Below are 26,219 nucleotides of genomic sequence, written 5' to 3'. Positions count from 1 at the left end.
TCCACACACATTTTAATTGTTGAAAATAGCAATATATTTTTCCGAATTTTTACATATATATGGCCTTATTTGCCATGGTCTTGGTCAGCATTTCCCACAGAGCTGTCAGTTCCCACCACCCTGCTGTGATATGTCTGTGTCTTGGTGCAGGAAAGCAATATACGATGGCATCATCTCACCTCCTGCAACTGTTTGGAAAAAAGGACAATACAAAAAAGACCTGCTCTATGGGAATGGGGCTAAATGAGTATGACTTTTTTATTTTTATACCACAAATTCTACACGGAAAATAATAAGGGGGCATTATATTATGTTGGAGCCACTAAAGGAACATTATAATCTGTGGAGGACATGAAGGAGACATTGTACTATGCACAAACCAGTAAGGGATCAGTATATTGTGTCGGGACATCATATTAAGTGGCATCACCAGGGAGCATAATATTGTGTGTGAAGCATCTTACTATGTAGGCACCATGAAGGGGAAAGTATACTGTGTGTGGGTCATTAAGTAACTACTATATTGTGTAAGTAACATAAAGGGGGCACTAAGGGGGTGTTATACTGTATGGTGGCCAATAAGCGGGCGTTATACTAGGTGATGGCACTAATGGGGATTTTACTGCGAGGGTGCCACTAATGACGCATTATATTGTGTAAGGAGCCACTAAGGATGACAAAGGGGGATTTAAACTGTCTAGTGGCACTAAAGGGGCATTATACTGCTTAGGACCATGACAAACTTTTCTAGATGTTTCCATCTTCTTCTTCATTTTGATATAAAGATAATTTCCATTAATAACAGTTATTAACTATTCTAATCACAACCTGGAAGAAATAATTTACAAAGAATATTCTAAGTCACAACTTTGTCCTGGGAAATAAAATTCAATGCACACAGCAAGGGAGGCTAGGAAATGAAAAGCATTCATACTTACCTGTATCGTCCCCTCCCTTCCTGCACTGGACTGGATATTACTATTACTTCTCTTTTTGTATACCGAGCTCCTGCAGTGGTGACGCCATATTGAAAGGACCCTGTAGCCAGTTACCACTCTCAACAGTATACATCAGTTGACATTATGTTACTACTGCGACTGATCTGTATACAAAGTGGTGACAGTGATGTCCAGCACAGCAATGTAGGGGAGATTGCAGGTAAGAGTCAGTGCTGAATTAATTTAATTTTATGCACCCCGATAACCCCTTTTATACCAATGAGGATGACTATGCTACCCACATCTTCCTCTATTCCAGGATGGGTTGTCTTATTTAAATAATATTATATCACATCCTTTATAAGGCAGGGCACGGATACTTTATATTTATCCAATGCGATTATTCACATACCTATGAAAGCTATCCACCATTTTTAAGTGCACTCGAAGGTCTTTCTTTGTAAGATGGTCCAACATCCTAGCGTCTACCAGGCATTCCATGAAGTAACTTCGGTACTGAGGTAATCCCAAACTAGGCAGCCATTCATTACCGATCCATTCATGATTCATATCGCCATAAGCTAGAGTCTAGAGAGTGAATTGCAGAACAAATTATAGACAGCATTATTAATACTAGAAGTATACCAGAACAATAGCAGGAATCATTTAGACAACAGTGTACACAAGCATCTGGATGGTGGGACAAATGTGTTTACTTAGACTGCATTAGCAGCGAGTATGTAATAGCAAGATCCAGACATACAAGCATTAAATAAAAATCAGTGCGGGTCTGACCACCGATTAGGAGAATGGGAGACTTATTACCTTTATGAAAGGAACGGTGGTCAGGTAGTCACATAGTCCGAAAATTTCAATGGGAGTGTTAGAGATGACCACCACTCCATTCATAACAAGGTATAAAAAACCCTGTTCTCCTGGTCGGAGGGGCCTGAGCGGTTTAACTCCCATCTATTTGAAAGTTATCTCCTATAATGTGGACAGATTGGAAAACCCCTTAAATATTCCGGATTGTTCATACATTTCATTTCTAATATAACTAAATGACCAAACCCTCTTAGTTGTCAGATTCATACCTGTGCCCAGCTTCCTTCTTCTGACTCTTTCTGTGTAGTCATGAAGAAATCATCAAGAGGAATAAACAGGGAATAAAAAGGTATTCTGTCATTATAAAGCTGAAAGCAATGTAAACTAAGTAAAATGAGGCATAAAGTAACAAACTGCAACATTTACATGATGAAACATTATTATGGCACCTCCTGGTGACCACTGACTGGAGGAGAAAGGGAAGGAGTGGTGATGCTGAGATGCAAGACAGGAGAAGACACTCGTCTGCAGCTTTCTAAAACATTTATCCAATAGCCGTGACATGAATATGGCCATCCTATTATCGCTAACTAACCGCTGTCTGATGGCATATTTAATATTTCATATCTATCCTGAACACAGCAACCACTGCAGAGTTTAGGCAGAGTTACACAACAGGCACAAACTTAAATGAAAAGGACAACATTTTTATTGGTATCCAAGTTAAAATTAAATTAAGAGACGAGAGGTCCGTAATTGGCATGAGCGTATATTACTATATATTATATAAATCAGTGGCCCCCAACCTTTTTTGCACCAGGGACCAGCTTCAAGCAAGACCATTTTTCCATGGCCCGGCGGGGTGGGGGTGGGGCTTTGGGCATATGGGTGCGGGGTTATAGGCAGGCTCCACCATGTGGATGGGAAGGCTCTCCGATGCGATGCTCTGCAGGGCAGGCAGAGATGACACAAGCATCTGATAAGACATAGCGAATCGCTAGACACTGAGGCTGGATACTTTCTGCTAGGTCACATTGCTATGGTAATGTGTAAACTATCGATTAGTTTGGCATCCTTAGCAGCTACAGGATTCCATGCTACCTGGTATTTTACATGTTATCATAGCAACATGGCCTAGCGCGAAGTATCCAGCTGAGAATGAGGCCAGACTATCGCTGCCCGGCAGACCAGCAAACAAAACCCCAACGGCCTGATCCTGATCCATGGACCGGTGGTTGGAGACCCCTGATAAAAAGTATACATAAATAATAATAAAGAGAAATAAAAAAAAGTCTTCTGTTTACTAACCACTGCAGAACATAAAGTCTGTGGGAAAAGTGTGACCTTGTAACTTTTAAGTGTGGTGCTTATTCCATATCTCCTGTAGGCATGGAGATGAATCCAATGATACCAAATAGTCATAGATTCAGGAATTTTAATGAGTTGGTGCACCATCAACTTTTATCAACAACAACTGTAACATAAATACCACAATCTTAATAGCAGAAAATGAAGAGTATTGACCAACCGTTTTGGCAGGAGCTGTAAGATTCTCCATTTCCTCATGGGTAACCCATACATTACCAGATGGCTAAAAAGGAGACCCATGGTGTGCGTGGTGAGATCCAAATTTTGTAAGCAGCATTAAAGAAGAAAGTCAGCACCACTGTAAGTTAATAGTGTAATAACATCACAATCAGCAAATACATATCAAACAATGTCACAGGAGTCCCAAAGCTCCCACAAAAGCTAAGAAGAGAATCTGTAACTAATAATTAGACTATCCACAGTCAATGATATATGGTTCATAACAACCAACATATCGAATGATACATTTTCAGAATTCTGGATTTTGTTTTCTGTATGTTTTAGGTTTGACATTGGTATTACTCAGCATGCCTTGGACATATAGCAGAGGACATTCTAGTAGAAGCTTTGGAAAAATGCAGTATACTACTATGTAGTATATCTATAACAGGCACTTGAAAGGTGCAAATAATATTTGACTTTATGAGGGAGATGTAAATTTAAGTTTGCAAAAATTTTGCAAATTGCAGTAGCTTTGTCAAAATGGGGCACATGGTATAATATAGTTGTATAAAGCAGCGAAGTATGTTAGAGACAGAAGAATGAGTTAACAGACTTACGGTTCTTGATGTTGGAGGGGCTGATGGACTTGTAAGTGAGACCATCTCTTGGATAGCAAGGCGTAGTTTCAAGCGATGTAAGGGATTGCTGATCCCAATTTCTCTCTGAATTTCAGTGTCTGACAATGCAGACATAATGGCACCACTCTTAACATTGGCACGACAAGCTGCAACATACCAGGCTGGCATTCCTAGCCATAACTAGGAGAAGAAGGAGAGTCAATCTTCATAAGAAATAACATAACTTTGTTTCACTGTAGTATAATTTTCCAAAGTACTGCAAGATGTATAGGGTTATGATGTTTTAAAATCTTAAGATCCACCTTAGTTCTATATATGAAGCTTGATAATTCCTGGGCGACTGCTACAAATGGGACCATGAAGTGGTCTTAGATCTTACCATACTGAATGATGGAGGATATTTTGAATGCCAATTTGAAACTACAAAAAGTTAGTTGTGATGGTAGCTATTAGGATATGGCCTTAGTAACATGACATTTCCGCAGCAAATATTTTTCTGCAATGTATGGATGGGATTAGAAAGAATCCAATTCACTTTGTAGGTATTGTAAAACGCCGCAGAATTTACGCTTCGTGGGCCCCGGCCTAGAATGGAGTGATATGCTAATCCAGTTGATAAAGTACAACCAGTTTACTTCTTTTTCTCCTTTTTTTCTGTGTCAACGACACAACATCGTGCCAAGGACAGAGCAATGCTGAAATAAAGGCCACTTTCACATGGTCACTGTTTTGCGTCAAAACCAAGGGTGAAATCTACAGAGTGGTAAATTACAATGGAAAGATCTGTTCCTTTTCCATGTTCTGGAACCATTGCTGGTTTTGGTTTCACAAATAAGTCAGTGAATTTTTAAATACCTGAACATATTGTAGCCCTTAGGAACTATGTAAGGTCTTATTTAATGCATATTTTATGCCTGTACTCATTTTGTATTTAGAAGTTCCCAAATATGAAGCCAGTATTATTATATGTAACTAGTTACACTCTTGGATTATGGTTGATATTGCAAACCTACACCATGTTGTATCATTTGTTATAAAAACTGAATGGCATTTCTATAGTATTACAGCAAAATAATAAAGAGCAATATTCAGAAAAACTACCATGATACTAGCAATATCATTAAAAGGGGTTGTTCCGCAGCTAACATTTTTCTTCTTTTATGAAAAGCTCAGAAATAGTACGCAATAGTAACTAACCTTACTAACTCCCCACCTCTCCCATTCTTGCCATTTGGGTCCCCAAACTGGAAAATCACTGGCCGCAGCAAACTTAACTAAATAACTGATGCAGCCAATTATTGGTCTCATCACAATCACATTGCTGTGCCGAATCTCATTGCTGGAGCCATGATACAGAGACTAACACGAAAACTAAAAACAGCTGCACAGGAGCAATGAGGGAATCGGTAAGGTGAGTATTAGGCCCCACGGGACGATAAGCAGTGCTTTAAACAGAAAGTTCACAGTTTTCCTCTGCAGAGTTTCTATGGGAAAACCGTAAACATAATTGACATGCTGCGATTTCCAAAACCGTGCCGGTTTTGGAAATCGCAGTGTGTCCTCGCTGCGGTTTTAAACACAGAGTGGGCATGAGATTCCCAAGAATCCCATCCACTTTGCAGATACTGTATAACACTGCAATTTTTCCCGCAGCATTTCTGTCCCGTTGGGTCCAGGCCTTACTATTTTCCACCATTCTGAACTTATGGTAAATGTTCCATTTCTTTAGGCCGGGGCCCCACGGGACGTAAATGCCATGATTTGCCAGCAGCAGAGACAATGTGGGAAAAATCGTGGTGTTTTATAATGCAGGCAAAGTGGATGGAATTCATGCGAATCCCATGCCTACTTTGCAGAAGAAATCGCAGCGCGGACACGCTGCGATTTGCAAAGCCGTTGTGGCTTTGCAAATCGCAGAATGTTAATTATATCTACAGAAACGTCGGTGGCTTTCCCATAGATATAATGTTAAGAGAAAGTCTGCAGAGGAAAACTCTGTGAACTTTCTCTTAAAAGCGCTGCGGAAAGAACCACAATGCGTTCACGCCGCGATTCTTTCCGCAGCGCTTTAGCGCTGTGATTACGGCCCGTGGGACCTTAGCCTTAAGCTATAATGACCTAGGTAGGGTCTGGTTCTACCTAAACTTGAAATGATACAACTGTTCTGAAGTGCTGTCAGTGTCAGAGTGGTCATACGAGATACAAGAGTGACCTTAACATTTTATCAGAATCAATCATATTTAGAGCAAACTTTGGAGCAAGTTACTTGTCACTAGACTCTTATTTCTCATAGATTCATATCCAATTAACCTTATTGATGATATGTCCTGCTTGTGTAAAGATAACAGACTACTATGTGACTAAAATTGTACATGCTCAAGTTCTGTAAGTCAGTTTTCTTCACTCTTCAAGGAGCTTCAATAAGGCGTATAACATGGTATTTCTATAAAATCACTTAGTAAGTTATTTCTAACTATAAATATGTTTCTCAAGGAATTTAGGTATAACATAAATATAGATGAAACTTTTAGTATAAAGCAGGAACTAACTAGAGAGGTGATAAGAGATTTTTGCCATCACTTACCTCTAGCCAGGATACCACAGTTGGTCCATCCCACTGAGCAAATGGTAGCCCTTTCCTTCTGGCCTCTTCTAAAAGTTCATGTCTATAAAAATAAATAAATAAAAAGAACAGTAACACATGCACATGAGTTCAAGAGTCACTCGTCAGTGTTCATGTGAACAGTTCTAAGTTTCATAAGTATATACACAATTTAATTTGATCAAAACTCCCATCCGTAATTGATCCCTGACTGTGCCCTATAGATGGACAAATAGCTAATCACAGTTAACCAAATCACAGAATTATATGACAACATTATTTTTTCACTGTTTTGAGAGTAAATACAATCCCCACACTGCTGCATACCAGAGGAACATTTATCCAGATTTTTCTTTTTTTAAGAGAAAATTGGGTCTTGCCTTATTATCCTCTAAAGTATCCAAGGTCATCTGAATTCTTAGATTTTTTTTTTGTATGACACATACCTTACTCTGTAAATCAATAGCAGCAGAGTTGTAGAATGGGCTAACATTAGGGAGCATGGGGAAGTAGTAGAGTTTAACTAATGCATTAAGTATAAGTCAAATAGAATTTTAAGGCTAGAGGCACAATATGAGTTTATAAGGCTAGGTTCATGACTGCACCCAATCTTCGTTCGGGGTTTCCATCCCCGAATCTGCTTAAGAAGTGCAGAGAGAAAAGTACTGCAAGCGGAAACTGGAGCGTGGAGCCTATTACAGTCTTCAGTTTGTGGAGTCCCCAAGTGGACACCATGAACGGAAACCAAACGCAGGTGTGAACCTAGCGTTATGCAAAACAAATGACAGTCTACCATCAAAAACAGTAAAACAGTAAAATGGAACGGAAATGGATGCACAATGGCCATCAACACTTCGATATGTCAGTTTTTTACAACTGTTAGGCCTGTCAAAAATGTAATTGTCCTGTGTGTGAGGCCTAAGTCAGGAAAGCGGTGCAAAATGGGCGTGAAAAATGTCCTTTTTTCATGTCTGTCTTGTATCATAAGGGCACCTGTTTTCATGGATCCCCCCATAAATTTCAGTGTATGGATACCATTGCAAAGCATATTTGGCCTCAACTTAAAAACAGCATTATTGCCATGAGCTCAATAGTCTTAGAAATATATGGGAATCACAAAAATGATATAATCATGTCTCTGCAAGATGTATGTTACTCACCACACTGGCGCCATTCTGCTTCTCCTCCATTATTATTGCATAAGAAATTAGCGACTTCATGTACAGATAAACTAACCTGTCCATGCAGCCTCTAGCTATCGGTAGGGAAAATGACATGTGACTAAACAATTTCAGTACAAAATATATATATATATATATATATATATATATATATATATATATGTACACACACATTCTTTTCCATTTATTAAACTTAAGATGCCACTTTTATTTATGAAGCAAATAACAGACTTAGAAATTTATCTAAAGAATGTCTAGTCTGAATGCAGAATAGAAACCTGCGGTGCCAAGAAGTCTTTGAAATCAACAGGAAAGCTTCTTGTGCAATTTAAAGCTCAATGGGACATGTAGATTATATAGTAAATCTCATATAAAATAGCTGCAGCACTTCCATATCTCAGAGTGCTGAGGATTAACTACAGCATGTATCACTTTTATTTCACCTTGCTTTGCCCAAATTAGTTCTTGTATATACAAAGTTAGGGACTGTGTATTTCTATTCAGTGCACAATACATTTAAAGTCAAATACCTTTCTTAATAGATAAACAAAATATACATATGTATACAGTTACATTTGATAAATATATACATATATATATAATTTTATTTATTTTTTTAATGCTTCGTCATATGTTTACTAAGGGCTAGTTCACACGTTCCTCCTGGCTTATTTTGGTCCGGAAAAAAAAACGCTTCCTAATTAGGAAGCTTTTTTTTGACATTGCCAAGTTTTTTTTGGAGCTTTTTTTTGTAAAAACCGCTTCCAAAAAAAGCCAGGCTGTTTTCCCCTCCCATAAAGTGAATGGGCTGAAAAAAAACGCTAGCGTTTTTTTCCGCGCGTTTTTTTGCAAAAAACCGCGTCGCTTATTTTTGCAAAAAGCCGCGCGGATTTTGCCTCCCATTCACTTCTATTGCTTTCTTCAGGCGCAAAACGCCTGAAGAAAGGTCATGTCGCTTCTTTTTTCTGCTAGCTGAAAAATAACTAGCAGAAAAAAAAAGCTAGCGGAAAAAAAAAGCTAGTGGAAAAAAAAGCTAGCTGTTCACATAGGGCTCCATTGTAAAGGGGCTGATTTTGAAGCGAAATCCGCTGTCAAAAAACTCCCCTTTGCCCACGTGTGAACTAGCCCTAAGAAGTCATTGTGAACAGCAGGTCTACAAGATTTACCCTAAGACAGTGACTGAATATAAAAGAATCAGGGCATTAAGAGTCCCACTGTCTCATAAGGGAGAGCTGCTGTCATGAACATTACACTCTGTTCTCAAGGTTGAACTCCGGTGTACTGTTGAACTACAGAATCCAACAATCGCTATCCTAATAGACAACAGATTTGAAAGATCAATTTTTCAGCGTGCTGAGCAATATTAGAATGGGCCAGAAAGAACTGACACACTGTATAAGCAAAATCTATGTATTTGTATATGTTAGAACCCGACATGTCATAACCATCATGGCTCTAGTCACAAAGCTTGTTTGACCAGAGATTTTTTTTTTTTTTTCTATAGTCATTAAAATGTAATATATTAATAAAAAAAAAATACTAGTTCAGTGTCTGCTTACAATGTGGACGGAATCCTGAACACTTCGGGGAATTCTAATCGCTTTCTGCACAAATGTTTTGGTAGGTTTTTTTAGGACCTACAGTATAAGGAAATATTCTCATAGCTAAAATAGATGTTGGAAAAATTAGATGAATTTTAGATGTGAAACCAGTAGCAAAGAGGCAGCAGGATTTACACCCTATTTGATGGGACTAATCTGTGTATGGCCACCCTCTGAGGGTTTCTGCACTATTTCCGACTCTGAAACCACATCAAGATAGGTCAGGGCACTTCTTTTTACAGAATGCTGTACTGTGCTGGACTGTTTCAGCAGCCTTATTCAAGTAATAGGAGTGGTGTAACAGCGCCGTCCACTGCATATCCCGTGGAACTGCAGCGCCGCTCTAATCACTTCAACAGCTGATCTGTGTGGTGTCCACATGTCAGTCCTTCATGGATCACATAATGATGGCTTATCTTATGGATAGGATATCAGTAGAATCTGGCTTATTATGTCAGGTGCACACACTACAGATTTTAATGTATATCTTTAAGCAGTTAAGGAGTATAGGTCTGTTCTTTTCCTTCTATTCCCAGTTTAATACAAATGCATCAAGCCTAATAGTGAGTGCATAAATGAAAGCTGCAAACAAATACTGGAGTAGTCTACAGCTATTCCAAATTGGAGATAGTCTGCCCTCTAGTGGACATGTTGAGTATGAACATGGACTGTTTCTAGTAAACCGCAGTTTAAGGCTGTATTCACACAGAGTAACGCCAGGCGTTTTTTGTGTGTTTTTTGCACATAGCGCCGCGTTTACGCCGCGTAGCGCCGCGTTAACGCCGCGTATACGCCGGGCAACGCCAACGCTAAATAGCGCGGCGTAAACGCGGCGCTATGTGCAAAAAACACACAAAAAACGCCTGGCGTTACTCTGTGTGAATACAGCCTAACGGTGAATTTAGCAGTGCTTTCCCAATATATGTATATATGCAGAACTATAGGTGAACTATACAGGTGAGCTCAAAATCACAATTTGGTCTCAGAATTTTTTGAAAGATGAAGTTTAACAATTATGTCTCCGTCCTGACCTGTGAACCTCTTCATTCTCCTGACAGTAATCCACCAGATCTTGGGTTAGAGCTTGGGTTTACTGTACATCTAGTTACCGATGTTTTAGATGACGCTCAAGAATTAAGTAAAAGTGCAGTGTTCTGTTCTTTCATCTCTGAATTAAAAGTTGTAAATCCTCACTTGTAAGTGTCTCACGTGAACTTTGAGCAGAATACAACTTGGATTTAATGGGTTTCATTCAAGAAGCCAGATCCAAGTCTTGTTTCAAACCCTGATCTGACCTGACTGCATGCCTCATTTAACCCTCTCCACTGCTTGATAGCTTAAAGGGTCAGGTTCAGATAAGAATTGTCTTCCATAATCTCAGCATTCAAGTCATTGCTGCAGATTATATCAATATATTTGTGCATTATTTCTGGGGAATTTTACTCCACAACAGTGGCTAATCTGCTATGGGACTTAATTATAAAATGGTTACTAAATTTCAACATTTTTTTTGGTAAATTAATAGTACAGGCAAATATAAGACGTTTTATAATATATTGTCATAGAAAAATGCCTGTCTGGTCTCATCAAGCTGTTTCCCTGCAACCGCCGTGTCCTAAAATTCTTGACTCAATTACGAGTCTATAGAAGTATATGGAGAAGTAGGTGTGAAGGTATAAGAGATAGCAACAGAAGCACAGGTTTAGTGTGATGCTGCTACCTTGCTCCCTCTCCCTTCTCTTGAGACCCATGACTCTTGACTCAAATTTCACAAGCCTATAGAAGTTTATGGAGAGGCAAAGGGGGAGGAATGAGCAGAGGGAAGGAGTGATAGCTGCATAAGCATAGGATAAGTATCACGGTCGACTTAAACCGGAGCTTTTTAACAGAACAAGAGGGTTTTATACACATCAGTGCATGTCAGAAATTTGCTGTGTATGTCCTGTATAGTTCTGGGGCTGTTTCTGGCTAAGTGATATACAGTTATGGAGAATATTCTCCTCTACACATTGTGTGTAGCGCATGGCAGGGCAGTTCGTCTTCGCCAACCATCTCAGAGGAAAATCCAAACTACAGATGAACACTGCAGAGGGGAAATCCATTTGAGGCTCTGTCAGATCTGAGATCATGAATCAATATTTTTATACTTTTATATTATACATGTTGTGTGTTACAAATACTAATTTTTCCTTGCTACTAAAGAAATCAGCTTTGGAAAAAAGTGTATCTAAGATGGCGCCGACTCCCATGGTTTGCTGAATTCCTTAGATTGTAACCAAGACTACAACCTGCTATGCGTCAAGATCAAGAGCCAATCAGAAGTGTGCAGTTCTGGGACGTCAGAAGAATTTCATGTTATGTTATGCATTAACCCTTTCCTTTCCTGTATAACTATGTGTGACGTGAAATAAACTCAGTTCAGTGCTAGCCCGGAGGCGATGATATAGCATGAACTAAGTTCTGAATCAGATTGTGTCTGACTCATTTCTTAAAGCGAACGTGCACACATGCTAATACTAATTTGGATCTGACTGATTGACCCAGTGTTGTTGATTTACGACCCTGACAGCTCGACCCGACGTAGCAGGCTGCAGCAAAAAGCGCTGCATGAAAACCATGGCGTCAATGCATTGCCATTTTTTGCAAAGGTTTTCTGCTTCCATTATACCTATAGGGAAACCGCCAGCATTTCCATAGGTATAATTGACATGCTGTGATTTCCAAAACCGTTTAGAAAATGGCAGGGTGTCCGCTGCATATTTTTTCTGCAGTGTGTGGATGGGATTCACTACAATTTGATCCACTTTACAGGGACTGTAAAATGCTGTGTTTTTCTCTGTGATGGCCAAAACGCTGTGTTTACACCACACGGGACCCCAGCCACAATGTAGCGTGTAAGTCATATAATGCCAATAAATAGTGTTATTACCTATGTACAAAAATCATACTATTGTATTATGCAAAGTGTGTTTAAGGTTGATGTAGTTATAGCGCTGTACATGTCAGTCTGTAAAAGTGGAGAGAAAAATGGATGTGACTAGCTGGATGTCCATGCTTCTGATATACTATAAAGTGTCGCTTTTTAAAAGGTCATGATATTTTTATGCAATCTCATACCAGTAGGTGGGTGGCATAACCGGAGAAACATTTCTAGATATACTTAAAGATTTGACACATTTATCAATATTGAGCGATATTTTGATAAATGAGCCATTAATAGTATTATTGCTTCCAGTAAAACTGACTTGATACTGTACATGATAAATTTCCCCGTGTGTTGTTCTTTCATACTTAGAACATCTTAAGGGGGCTTTTCATATAGATGTAGGGCTGTAGAAATCACAGTATCTTATATGCAATCTAATGAAACATAAACCATGAGACTGAATGAATGAATCAATCTTATATTTATAGGGATGTAAGAAATGAAGAATAAAATACTATGGTACAGATCATATATATAATCTATAAATTATTATTATGATTATATATATATAAGACTGTTCAGCTTTGTTTTTTTTTTTGTTTTTTTTAACCCCTTAAGGACCCGGCCATTTTTTGGTTTCGCATTTTCGTTTTTCCCTCCTCACATTTCAAGAGCCATAACTTTTTCATTTTTCAGTTCACAGAGTCACATGATGGCTTCTATTTGACAAAGAGGGGCACAAAATGCTACCTTTAAACACACGAATTCTAACTAGCATAAAATATAACTTTTATTTTGATCAGCTAAAAATAATATAGCCAGGGCTATTAAAACAAACAAATAACAAACACACCAGCAGGCGTGATTAGGACAACTCCCAATACACTCTTTCAGTATGTGTCCCCACAGACTGCTGGCGCAATTATATTGATTTAAATGAGCATCCAGGGAATAGTAAACTAACTCTCTGGCACATGCTAGTAAACACCACTTTATAGGTTCAAGAATAAGAGGTTGTTACTCTAGCTGCTGCCGTAGCTGTATAGGATAATCATCCCCCCATTACCCTGCTCTGATATCTTGCATAGAGCCCTGGAGCCTATTGACACTCATGCACACTTACACACATGCCACCCTATGTAAGCTAGGTGCGGCTTTTTTACAGATTAAGTGTGCATACCAAATGCTGGTCTTAGTAATTTACTGACATTTATGCTCTTTCACTATGTCCCTGCCTGTTCAAAATAAACTACAGGTATCCAGGTTTAAGATGCGCATAATAAAATCTCTCAACGCGTTTCAAAGTTAAACTTATCATCAGGAGAGGATGTAAATCAAAAAAATAATAAAGATGTAGTTGCGGTTAAAACCGCATTTCCCGGTCCCTGATGGTGGGAGCCGAAATGCGGTTTTAACCGCAACTACATCTTTATTATTTTTTTGATTTACATCCTCTCCTGATGATAAGTTTAACTTTGAAACGCGTTGAGAGATTTTATTATGCGCATCTTAAACCTGGATACCTGTAGTTTATTTTGAACAGGCAGGGACATAGTGAAAGAGCATAAATGTCAGTAAATTACTAAGACCAGCATTTGGTATGCACACTTAATCTGTAAAAAAGCCGCACCTAGCTTACATAGGGTGGCATGTGTGTAAGTGTGCATGAGTGTCAATAGGCTCCAGGGCTCTATGCAAGATATCAGAGCAGGGTAATGGGGGGATGATTATCCTATACAGCTACGGCAGCAGCTAGAGTAACAACCTCTTATTCTTGAACCTATAAAGTGGTGTTTACTAGCATGTGCCAGAGAGTTAGTTTACTATTCCCTGGATGCTCATTTAAATCAATATAATTGCGCCAGCAGTCTGTGGGGACACATACTGAAAGAGTGTATTGGGAGTTGTCCTAATCACGCCTGCTGGTGTGTTTGTTATTTGTTTGTTTTAATAGCCCTGGCTATATTATTTTTAGCTGATCAAAATAAAAGTTATATTTTATGCTAGTTAGAATTCACATGATGGCTTATTGTTTGCGGGACAAATTGTACTTTGTAATGGCATCATTCAATATGCTGTGCAATGTACTGGGAAGCTGGAAAAAAATTCAGAATGAGGTGCAATTGGAGAAAAAATGCATTTGCGCCATTTTCTTATGGGTTTAATTTTTACAGCGTTCACTGTTTGGTACAAATGACATGTTACCTGTGTTCTACGTGTCAGTACGAACGCGGTGATACCAAATTTATATAGTATTTGAAATGTTTTGATACTTTTAAAAAAATGATAAACTTTGCAAAATAGAAAAAAAAATTTGTGTCATCATGTTCTAACACCTGTAACTTTTTCATATTTCCATGTATGGAGCTGGTTGTGGTGTCTTTTTATGCGGGACAAGATGACGTTTCTATTGATACCATTTGGGGAAAGATCTGATGGTTTGATCACTTTTTATTCAATTTTTTATAGGAGGCAAAGTGTTGAAAAAAACGCTTTTTGGCGGTTTTTATTTTTTTTGCCGCTACGCTGTTCGCAGTACGGGATAAATGTTTTAATATTCTAATAGTTCGGGCATTTTGGAGCGCAGGGATACCTAATATGTTTATGTTTAATGTTCTTTAATTACTTTTATAGCTAATCTAGGGAAAGGGGGGTGATTTGAACTTTTATATTTTTTTTATTTTTTTAATACTTTTAAAAACTTTTTTTTTTCTTCTGTTACATTTATGATCAGACCCCTTAGGTACCTTGAAACCTAGGGAGTCTGATCGCTCATACTATTCACTGCAATACTACAGTACTGCAGTGAATAGCAGAATCCCAGCACTTCTATTAGACGATGCCTCTGGCATCGTCTAATAGATCTCATGCAGAGACAAGCCTGGAAGCCTTCAATAGGCTTCCGGCTGTCATAGCAACCGATCACCGCCCTCTTGTGACGTTCAGGAGGGCGGCGATCGGCGAAACATGGCGGCGCCCATGCCGCCGGCGCCGTTTACACACTGCGGTCACGTTTGACCGCAGTGTGTAAAGGGTTAACAGCAGCGATCGGCTCGGGCACCGACCGCTGCTGTTATTGGCAGGTCCTGGCTGTATGATACAGCCGGCATCTGCCGTGTATGGAGCGAGCTCAGCGTGTGAGCTCGCTCCATACATCCCCATGCGACCCATGACGTACAGTTACGTCAAGGGTCGCTAAGGGGTTAAAGCCATTTTCTTTCTACACATCTGGTACAAACACTGCAGCTTTGAAGGCGGCTTTAGTCATGTTATATTAATTTGTGGAGGCAGTTTCAGAAATATGCTAAAATCCTTAAGGGAGGAATGGAAATAACTAAATTAGGGTGCATTCACACTGAGTAAACGCTAGCTTATTTTGTAGAGTAAAATTACACTTGTAAATTTTGCTATCCCATTGACTTCAATTACATTTTACAGGCGTATTTTTACAGGCGTATTTTTACAGGCGTATTTTTTACAGGCGTATTTTTACACTTGTAAAAAAATATCATTAAAGTCAATGGGATAGCAAAATTTACAAGTGTAATTTTACTCTACAAAATAAGCTAGCGTTTACTCAGTGTGAATGCACCCTAAGATTTTTAAAGGACTGGTCTTTGATATTTATTTCAGTAGAGAGTGTGTCATTATAATGGCATATTATTGATGTATTACTGAGTTGTTATTAATCTTCTCCTAACTAAATACACAGCACACTATAGCCATATATAATAACACTTAGGGTGAATTCACACTGAGTAAACGCTAGCTTATTCTGAACGTAAAACACGTTCAGAATAAGCGGCGTATAAAGCAGCTCCATTCATTTCTATGGGAGCGGGGATACGAGCGCTCCCCATAGAAATGAATGGGCTGCTTCTTTCACTCCGTGCAGTCCCATTGAAGTGAATGGGGAGTGCCGGCGTATACGGCAAGCTCTGCTCATGCCGGAGCGTACACGCCGGCACTCCCCATTCACTTCAATGGGACTGCACGGAGTGAAAGAAGCAGCCCATTCATTTCTATGGGGAGCGCTCGTATCCCCGCTCCCATAGAAATGAATGGAGCTGCTTTAGACGCCGCTTATTCTGAACGTGTTTTACGTTCAGAATAAGCTAGCGTTTACTCAGTGTGAATGCACCCTTACTGTCCAGACCAATATACTCCATATGTGCATGAATTAACCAACACCTAAACACAGACCTGGAGAGGGTAGGGCAGGCCATGGCATTAACTCCTATCATAGTTACTGCTGATGATTACACAGGGCTCTGTCACACATTTAGAATGATTATGACAATGGTAGCATTCCTAACAGTATGCCTATGGCCACTTAGATTATTTGGGAAAAGGGTAATCATAATTTACTCCTAGCAGGCAGAGATGGTACTGTCTCTAGCAAAACATAGAGAAGACAAAGAAAACTTAGAAATCAAGGTGGTGTCTGATGAGAAACACACACATTGCACACACACATAGGAGATAATAGCAGGGACGAGTGCTGCTGGGAACTTCCTGTGCTGGCTGGAGGCTAATTAGCATACGAATAAAAACAGGCTCATTCAAAAACCAGTGAGGCAATTTACATACAAAAAGTAGGTGTGGGATAGCCTTTCTAAAGGCTATGCATGTATGTGCTTAGTTAAAAATGACTTTTCCCAATGATAGAGCCCCTTTAATGTAAATTATGTATGGGGGGCACTATTGGCCAATTCTTCTGTGGTGGGGAACATACTAAGGAGCATACTGCTTGGAGGAACAATAATGGGGCATTATACTGGTGGGGGCACTAATGTGTTATTAGTGCCCCCCACAGTGTAATGTATAGTAGCATCTGGAAAGAAAACATACACCGAATGGCCACTTCACTCCTTCAGGATAAAATCAGTTCAAGTGTCATTAAGGGCTGAAAGAAAAAGAAAGGTAAGTTTACAGTGACCAGAAAACAGGGCAAAAATAAGATCCCTGAGTAATGGAAATTATTGCCTGGCCAGATTAATCCAGATTTATGTTGCTCCATGGGAGGGTCAGAATGTGTCACAAGCAGAATGAATCAGTCATGTCAGGTATCAATAGTTCAGGCTGGTGGAGGTGGACTTATGGTGTGGGGAATGTTTTCTGGGTACACCCTGGGTCCTTTAATACCTGTGAATGGACATCTGAACACTTCAGCCTATCCATATATTAGTAAGTGGCCTGAAATGCATGTAATAATTTTATAATTTTCTATTGCAATCCTTTACGTTATAATAGAAGTAATTACATTTCACTATCTCAGGTTTCTAACAGCAATAGTCAAAAGGGTTTTATGATTTAAGGAAAAGGGAAGTAATTGTCTGCTGGGAATTATTGGCTTTAATCTGAGACTGATATAATTACACTCTCAGTGCTCTTAGATTACAGCCTCTTTATTTCTTCCAAGAAAGTCGATGAAGAAGATAACTAGAAAATACTGCTCCCTAGACTAAAAAAGAGACTGTAACAGAAAGCTAGACAATTAATGGAAAACTACACTTTTATACAATATATTTACATCTCTCCACAGTTCAAAGCTTTATATAATGTTTATTGTTTCTGACATTTTTCCTCCTTTTTCATTCTAAGTTGGCATTGGTGGAAAACAAAGACAAATGCTTGATAAAAACATTACAAAGAAAAAACATGAATAAAGACCACTACTTTGGCTATGAAAATGAGATGTACCGTACTCCAAAAAAATCACTTGATGAGTTACGATGCTATTCCTTTTTCAACATAAAATTTTACTTAAAAATGTGCAAAAGTGAATGATAAGCTTGTCTATTGTAAACAGAAATAATGAGATGTCTATAATTAGAGATGAGCGAGTAGTATTCGATCGAGTAGGTATTCGCTCGAGTACTACGGTATTCGAAATATTCGTACTTGATCGAATACTACTAGCTATTCGCAGTAAATATTTGATTCAGAGCCAGCGATGATTGGCCGAATGCTATACAGTGTATAGTATTCGCCAAATCAATACTGGTTCTGCAGCAGGCTCATCCTTGCTAGTCAGGAGAGCTGGCAGCTTGCTGTTATGAGGGAGCTTACTTTTTCTTATAGGAATGAATTGACCAGCGTTGATTGGCCAATGTACAGCATTCGGACAATCAAAGCTGGTTCTGCAGGAGGCTCGTCTGTGAGGAGGCGGAGTCTAAGATCGGACAACAGCAGTCTCCATTGTGGTCCGATTTTAGACTCCGCCTCTTCACAGATGAGCCTCTGGCAGAACCAGCGTTGATTGGCCGAATGCTGTACACTGGCCAATCAACGCTGGTCTATTCATTCCTATGACAAAAAAGTCAGCTCCCTCGTAACAGCAAGCTGCCAGCTGCCCGACTAGCAAAGACAAGCCTGCTGCACAACCAGCGTTGATTTGCCGCAGGCTCGTCTTTGCTAGTCGGGAGAGCTGGCAGCCTGCGGTTACGAGGGAGCTTACTTTTTATCAGCGCAACTGCAAGCGCTGTGCAGTTAAAGCGCATGGACCCCATAGACTATAATGGTGTCCGTGCGCTTTAACTGCACAGAGCTACTCCTAAACACTCTCCTCCTGCTATTCGTGGACTTGGTGACTCTCCTTTAGTCGAATAGTGGTTTCCTCTGAAATGAGCATTTTTTCCCATGGACTATAATGGGATTCGATACTTGATCGAGTACTCGAATATTGAGGCTCTACTCGAAACGAATATCAAATCTCGAATATTTCACTGTTCGCTCATCTCTATCTATACTAGAACTGATAAAAGGTCACATTTATCAGATATCAGGTGAAGCAATGGTTCACAGCAAGAAGCAGTCAGGCACACAAGGTATATGGTTGCAGTGGTGCAAGATACTGATAAACATCCACGTAAACACCTACAATCCGTGAGGGAGGGTGCATGCCTAGTATTCCAAAGGCACACAGATAATGCTCATATATGGTGCCATTAACAGAATTATCATGCGGTACCTTATATAAGCAGTATTTTTGTACATATCAAATTCTAGGTATCTGCCTCCGCCATGTACAATTTGGGCCTGTCCACATCCTGCTGTGACCCATTGCTTCATCTAACATTAAGTATATATTGCCTTTATATTATATCATTTATGAATAATAAATAAGGACATAATAAATAAATGTCATGTTCAGTGTAATATTTATGCCTTACCTTATGACCTTTATGGTGGTCTCTCCCTAAGGAGTGACAATATCCCCCGAAACTTATGACCTTTAGTGATTTTATTCACTATAGATGTTAAATGAAGAGAATTTTATTGGTAGAAGGCTGTGCTGGATAATTTTGGTTTTCTATTAATAATGTCAAACCTAGGATACCAATAGTTTTAGAGGGTACTATAGTATGTCAGGCTGACACCTTGAAGAGCTCACAGCACAGTACTCTTATATAATGGTGCAGGCCGTGCCATTGAAAACCTTCCAGCAACATTTCTGGTTACCGTAATTTAAATACCTTGGCATCTTCATCATAACATATGGGGGGCCAAGTCCATTTCCAGATCCTCTGGAACCTGAGATTATGAGTACAATTCCCTGCATGTTTCTTTATATAGGGCTTTTAATATATTGGATGTAGCCCATCCTGTCAGATAGCTGAGTTGAATCTTTCATGATATTGGTTAATGTGGATAACAGTCAATGCAATATCACAGTGTCCAGCGGGCAATATTGTAGGGGCACTGGGAATATAGTACATGCATAATTATTATAGATGAGCGAGTAGTACTCGATCGAGTAGGTATTCGATCGAATACTACAGTATTCGAAATACTCGTACTCGATCGAGTACCACTCGCTATTCGAATGGAAAAGTTCGATGCAGAACCAGCATTGATTGGCCGAATGCTATACAGTCGGCCAATCAACGCTGGTTCTTCTCCTACCTTTAGAAGTCTTCTCCGTGCAGCTTTCCCGCGGCGTCTTCCGGCTCTTCATTCACTCTGCCAGGCATCGGGCCTGGGCAGAGCCGACTGCGCATACCCGCACTACAAGCGGACATGCGCAGTCGGCTCTGCCCAGGCTCGATGCCTGGCAGAGCGAATGAAGAGCCGGAAGACGCCATGGGGACGCTGCAAGGAGAAGACTGCTCGGAGGATCCAGCCTGACCCTCACTCGTGGACTTGGTAAGTATAATTTGATCGAACGTTGCCTACCCCTGAAACGAGCATTTCCCCCCATAGACTATAATAGGGTTCGATATTCGATTAGAGTAGTCGTATATTGAGGGGCTACTCGAAACGAATCTCGAACATATTACTGTTTGCTCATCTCTAATAATTATGTATATGCTCATGTATATTTACTGAATGCATATGTAGACCACAAATAAAGAGAAATATATATATATATATACACATACTGGGATCTTATCAATATACTTAATTACTAAAGAAATTCCCAGACTAATGTAGAAAAAACACACTTTTATTAATACATAATAAAATACATAAATTAATGATAAATAATGATATATAAAGTAGGGGGATAAAAGTAAAATGACCGGAGTGCCAATAAGATATAGGGCAGCCAGTGGGATGGATGCAGCTGAAAATAAATTATATAAGCTCCAAATAGCACAGAAAGCAGCGTGTAAAGGATACTGCACAAATAAAGCTAGACTATAGGAATACAAGTCACGCATAACTCAAGAATAAATTTTGTAACGTGCATAGAATCCTATAGTAAAGCCCTGTAAAGTACCCAACAAATCCTGGAGTGTAATAACAAACAACAAGCACCATATCACTGGGCTATATATTAATAAAAATGTATTTTTTCTATATTAATGTGGGACTTTAAGTAATTAAGTAACTAAATGCATAGTTGCATAACACACAGTATATATAAATAAGTGTGTGTGTCTAGGTAAATAGAGAGTATATATTTATGGTGTTTGTATTCATACCCCACTGCGAGCTGTATGGCTTAAACCTGTTACACCAATGGTCTCTTAGTATATTTATTATATTCAGTGCAAGGCCACAAACATGGACACGGACCACAATATCTACACTTACTTTTTCTTCAGTCTCCTGTCTTTTTCTGCTTGCGTTCCAAGTTTGCCCAACCCTAGCGAATCCTGTGCTGCAGGGTCTGTATCCATGAAGCCTCCTGTTGAAAGGTAAAATTAAGTAACTACAGTATGTCTGGGAAATGGGCAGACAGTATAAAGGGTTACAGAGAATGTTAGAACGTATAAAAAGGTAGTAACAACATATTATAAGAAGGGTATTCTCAGTTTTTCTTTTCCGTCCTCCTCCTGTCTCTTATCACTGTGCCTCTCTCCCTCCAGCAGCACCCTCATACTCCCTCCTCACTCCATAGACTTCTGCATGTGAGACTTGACACTCCATATTCCATGCATTAGTGAGAACAAACTCAGTGAAGGGGGGAGGAAATAAAGTGTGATAAATGGAAAAAAAAAGAATTTGTTATTAACCCTTATTAACTAGGCTATTCCAGGCCTTAAAGGGAACCTTTCAGATGTTATTTCCCACACTAATCTGGCGCCATCATGTACAACCTCTAATAGTGACCTTTCCTATGGCGCCCCTCACTAAGATTTCTGCTCCTGAAAAGTCATGTTATCAGCTTTTAAAATCTTAGATAAGCATATACAAATTTACCTTAGCTAGTCACGTGGGTGGGGAGCAGCTTCACCTAGTCATTGCGCTAAATCACATCCCGTAAGCCGGCAGTTAGGGAGAGTATCAGGTTGAGGTCTTATGCTAAGGGACATATTAATTTCCATAGAAGTGCAATGACTACATGACTAGATGAAGCTGCTCCTCACCCCTGTGGCTAGTTAAGGTGAATTTCCATATGTCAATCCAAGGTTTTAAACGTTTATACCTTTACTTTTCAGAGTCAAAAGACTTACACTTAGTTCACATCTGCGTTCGGAAATCCATTCAGGGAGTCTGCATGAGGACCCCCCCAAATGGACTACTGAATGCACTGGCAAGCGGTATGAAGTGAAAGCACATGGACCCCATAGTCTATAATGGCGTTTATGTGCTTTCCGCGCGCTGTCTGCACGAATCATGCTGTCATGAAAGTAGATCACGATCTATTTTTCTGTCCGCATGTTCCGTGCAAACACCACACAAGGAGCGAACAAACCCCATTATAATCTATGGGGTCCATGTGCTTTCAGTGCATACCACTTGCCATCTGCGTTTGGTATTCCCTTCGGGTGGTTACCCATGCGGACCCCCCCAAACGGATTACCAACACAAATGTGAACAAGGCCTTAGCGAAGGGAACCATAGAAAAAGTCAATACTTGAGGTTGGGAGCAATTTAGGGTGTAAGAAACAATTGACAGGTCCCTGTAAATGTCCGAGCATTTTTTTCCCCATTTTTTGTTGCTTTTGAAGAGACATAACTCAGTATAGCAATATGAGGACTGGTTTGGTTTACAGTATAGACAGAACTTTTCAATGGTTCCATTTTGAGGTTAATAAAACTGAATCATTGACGTTTATTAACTCTTTCTGGAGGGAATAGAAACGAACAACTATTTCATCATTACTTTTGTACTATCAATACTTTATTATAAGTTATTCTGTACAACTGTACAATTATGGCAAATATTATTTGAAATATGTATAGTAATTATAGTACAGGCTTTTATGTTTTATTACAGTTACACAGAGAAAACATTTGTTTTCGTGTTACCATAACTTTTTTGTTTTTCCATTGAGTTTGTGAAAATTTTACATTTTTATTGATACCATTTTTTGCTTTTTATTCATTTTTTTATTGGTGGAATGAACAAAAAAAGCAATTCTTTTAGCTACCACAATCGTTCATAATGCTTTTAAGACACAGCAAATGAAAGAATGAGATAAATGAGAATACAAACAATACCCAGTGAGTGTCTGGATAGAAAGAGCTCCACTATTACAGCACTAGTCATTTGTTAAATATCACAATGAATAAAGCAGAATGACATCCCAGCCCTATTAACAATGTGAACACGCGCTTTGTAAAAGACACCTTTAATTTTGAAGCCTTTAACAGAGAGTGTTAAAAGTGAAGTTTCATAGTAGCCACAGTAGGGAATAAATAATTATTGGATTACTGGATGAAGTCTATGAGTTTTACCACTTGTACTATTCATTTGTGAAAAGCTCTTTTACACTTGAAGGACGGTTTTAAGGTGCTCTGACCATTTACATTTCTGGCATAAACCATAGGACAAGTTAGAAATATCTAATACTTGGCTTCTCTATTAAAGTATATTGGAACTACAGGAACAGTCAAGCACAATGATCACAGTACAGCTTAAGACTTATTCTACACATCCATAGCTATACGATTGTGCTGTTGTATAAATACACTAGGAGTGATTTTCTAAACATGCTCCGAGACATTGATCTCTGTTTTGGAGATTAAGGCCCCATTCACATCTGCGTTCGGGTTTCCGTTCGGGAAGTCCGTCATGATTTACCAGATTTTCCTATAGGCACTTACAAGTCCTCTGAAAATCGCTTCTGAATGCATCACAACTGTCTGTAGGCAATTCTGGCAGACTGGGCCTGCTCTCAGTGCATTTGCAGGCAAATTTGCAAGTGCACTGCATTTTTATTTCTGCATTGCTTCCTCAGTTTATGGCCACAACGGTATCCATCTGCTTCTAGTAAAGGCCAATGCACATACCGATTATTGGCTTGGGAGGTAATTTAGACTTGTCACATTTTTAACATGCAAAGTAAATACATCCTCAATAATTTAGATTGACAATAGATAGCAAACAAGTCTACAAAAACAATTCTCTACAAAGCACGGGCTGGAGCGGAGGGCCCGATAGCAAAAGCCAACATGATTGGCATTGTGGGGCCTTCACCTACCTATCTTTTCCAACATGGCGCCCATTCTCCCGCGCTGAATGCCGGAAGCGGGACCCACACGTAACTTCCGGTGGTTAGCCGGAGCGGTCATTTTCAGGTTAGATGGTTTTGTCTTGCTGTTTTTATCTCAATGTTTTTTGCTTGTTTTTTCTCCAGGGGTCCAGAGAGTCTTTCAGAGCACTCTGTTCATCTGGAATTTGTCGGAGGTTGCCCGCTGGAGTCACAGTGGCCGTGGCGGGTGGGGGAATCAATGTGGCGGGGGCTCACCCATTATAATTTGTCTATACATGGTGATGGGTGGTCTGGCGCATGGCGGGTCTCTCAGTACCATTAATTGGTTGGCCAGGTTTGTTGCCACCGAGCTGGGGGTAACAGCTGGTGGCAAGGAGGTATAAATCTGGTCATACATTTTAGGGGGCACCAGGCCACTCATTTTTGTAGCTCCAAGGACCTCCGCTCTGGTCGATTATTTAAACGGTGTTATTTATAAGTTTAATTAAAATGTCATTTCCTTTCTTGTATGTTTTGTAAGTAAACTGGCTACTAAAGCCCAAATATCCAACAAGAAGTTTCTGTTTCTTCTGTTAAGGTAATTGGGGTCACATAGTTTGGAGTGGTAGTAAAACGGGAGGAATCTGGGAACAATGGGGTTTGGGGGAGGTGGTATTGATTTTAAAGGTTGTGGGTGAGGGTGGATAGTTTAGTTGTTGCTAAGTATAATTTGGTTAACAGACTCCACAATTAAACAGTCATGGCATTTACTAACCTGCACTATTGCAATCTAAATGGGATACAGAACTCCAAATTCCCTGCAGAGATACTGATTCATGAGAGAACATGAGGCTGGCTGTAGTCACCGAAGAGAGATTAAGAGTTTAGCGCATACTTTTCTATATTGGACTTAACACATAGGAAACGGCCACTCAGCCTATTACTGACTGAGGCAGGAAATAAAGAGCAAGGGAGACCCAAGAAACGTCAGAACAAGAATTGGTAAGATTTTTTTTTTTTTTTTGTTATGCCATTCTGAAAGTTAAAAATATATATAGAACCTCTTTAAATATATGGCTATGTAGGGGATTTGGAGTTTTGTATGAGAACAATAAAAACATACAAAGAAATTAAAGGGGTTGTCCTGGTATTGAACAATTGGGGGAGGTGTAACATTAAAAAAAAGCATACTCACTTGTTATTGGCACTCCATTGTCCGTTGCTGATGACCATTCGGTCTCATGCAGCATTCTCATTGGCAGACAGTCCTGTGCCCTATCAGTGATCCCAGCAGTTGCTGAAGAGAGATCGATGATGTCACTCCTACACATCAGAGGCATGCGGCCCTTTACAGGCATAACTGCGGCCCGCACAAAAGTCTCAAACTTTGTCGCTAAACTTTAGAGACAAAGTTTGAGACTTTTGTGCGGGCCGCAGTTATGCCTGTAAAGGGCCGCATGCCTCTGATGTGTAGGAGTGACATCATCGATCTCTCTTCAGCAACTGCTGAGATCACTAAACTTTAGAGACAAAGTTTGAGACTTTTGTGCGGGCCGCAGATGTACAAGGAAAGTGAGCGGTGGATTGGGGCGGCTCCAGCGGCCGCCCCTCACCCTTTGCAGAGAGCAGGTCCCTCCTACCTTTTTGATGTCTGTCTGGCCCTTCCTTGGGCTTGAGTACTGTTTTTTTTTCCCACCTACCTTGTAATTCTTTCACTTGGGGGTTAATTGGAGCATTACAGTCTGTAGTGCTCCTATTAACCACCAAGTGCAAGAATTGCAAGTGGGTAGGAAAAAACAGTCCTCAGGCCCAAGGAAGGTCCAGACATCCAGAAGCCCCCCTCCCCCAGACCCCCTCCCCCCCTTCCCCAGAACCTCCTTCCCCAGCACTCCAACCCTTCCCCAGCACTCCAACCCTTCCCCAGCACTCCAACACAATAATGGTGTCTGCCAGCTTTAACTGAGGTGCCATTTTACCGGCAATCGCAGGCACCCAGAGCAAGATTCGGGGCCTGCGTGCATTTTTATGGCAGCCGGGAGCCTTGTGAGGCTCCAGCCTGTCATTCTATACTTTCTATTGTAGGCTACTCTATGTAGCCTGCAATAGAA

At 39.9% G+C, this 26,219-nt stretch overlaps 1 protein-coding gene across 8 annotated transcripts in view; it reads right to left on the bottom strand.

Moving 5' to 3' along the window:
- PPFIA2 (PPFI scaffold protein A2) overlaps window positions 1-26,219 on the bottom strand; it is a 243,722-nt gene that overhangs the window by 12,283 nt on the left and 205,220 nt on the right. For 6 of the 8 annotated variants that reach the window (XM_075274514.1, XM_075274519.1, XM_075274517.1 and 3 more), the window contains 6 exons: window positions 21,284-21,377; window positions 6,516-6,597; window positions 3,911-4,111; window positions 3,292-3,354; window positions 2,033-2,062; window positions 1,351-1,526 (listed from right to left, as the gene is read on the bottom strand). In XM_075274514.1, the coding sequence (XP_075130615.1) occupies window positions 1,351-1,526; window positions 2,033-2,062; window positions 3,292-3,354; window positions 3,911-4,111; window positions 6,516-6,597; window positions 21,284-21,377 (646 nt within the window). The remainder of the gene's footprint in view (window positions 1-1,350; window positions 1,527-2,032; window positions 2,063-3,291; window positions 3,355-3,910; window positions 4,112-6,515; window positions 6,598-21,283; window positions 21,378-26,219) is intronic. The other 2 variants (XM_075274515.1, XM_075274518.1) reach the window with 1 other exon arrangement.

This window comes from Leptodactylus fuscus, chromosome 5 (assembly GCF_031893055.1).
Source record: "Leptodactylus fuscus isolate aLepFus1 chromosome 5, aLepFus1.hap2, whole genome shotgun sequence".
In the NCBI taxonomy this organism is placed as follows: Eukaryota; Metazoa; Chordata; class Amphibia; order Anura; family Leptodactylidae; genus Leptodactylus; species Leptodactylus fuscus.
The sequence above is the reverse complement of the archived record's forward strand: the minus strand, read 5'-3'. Positions and strand labels throughout refer to the sequence as shown.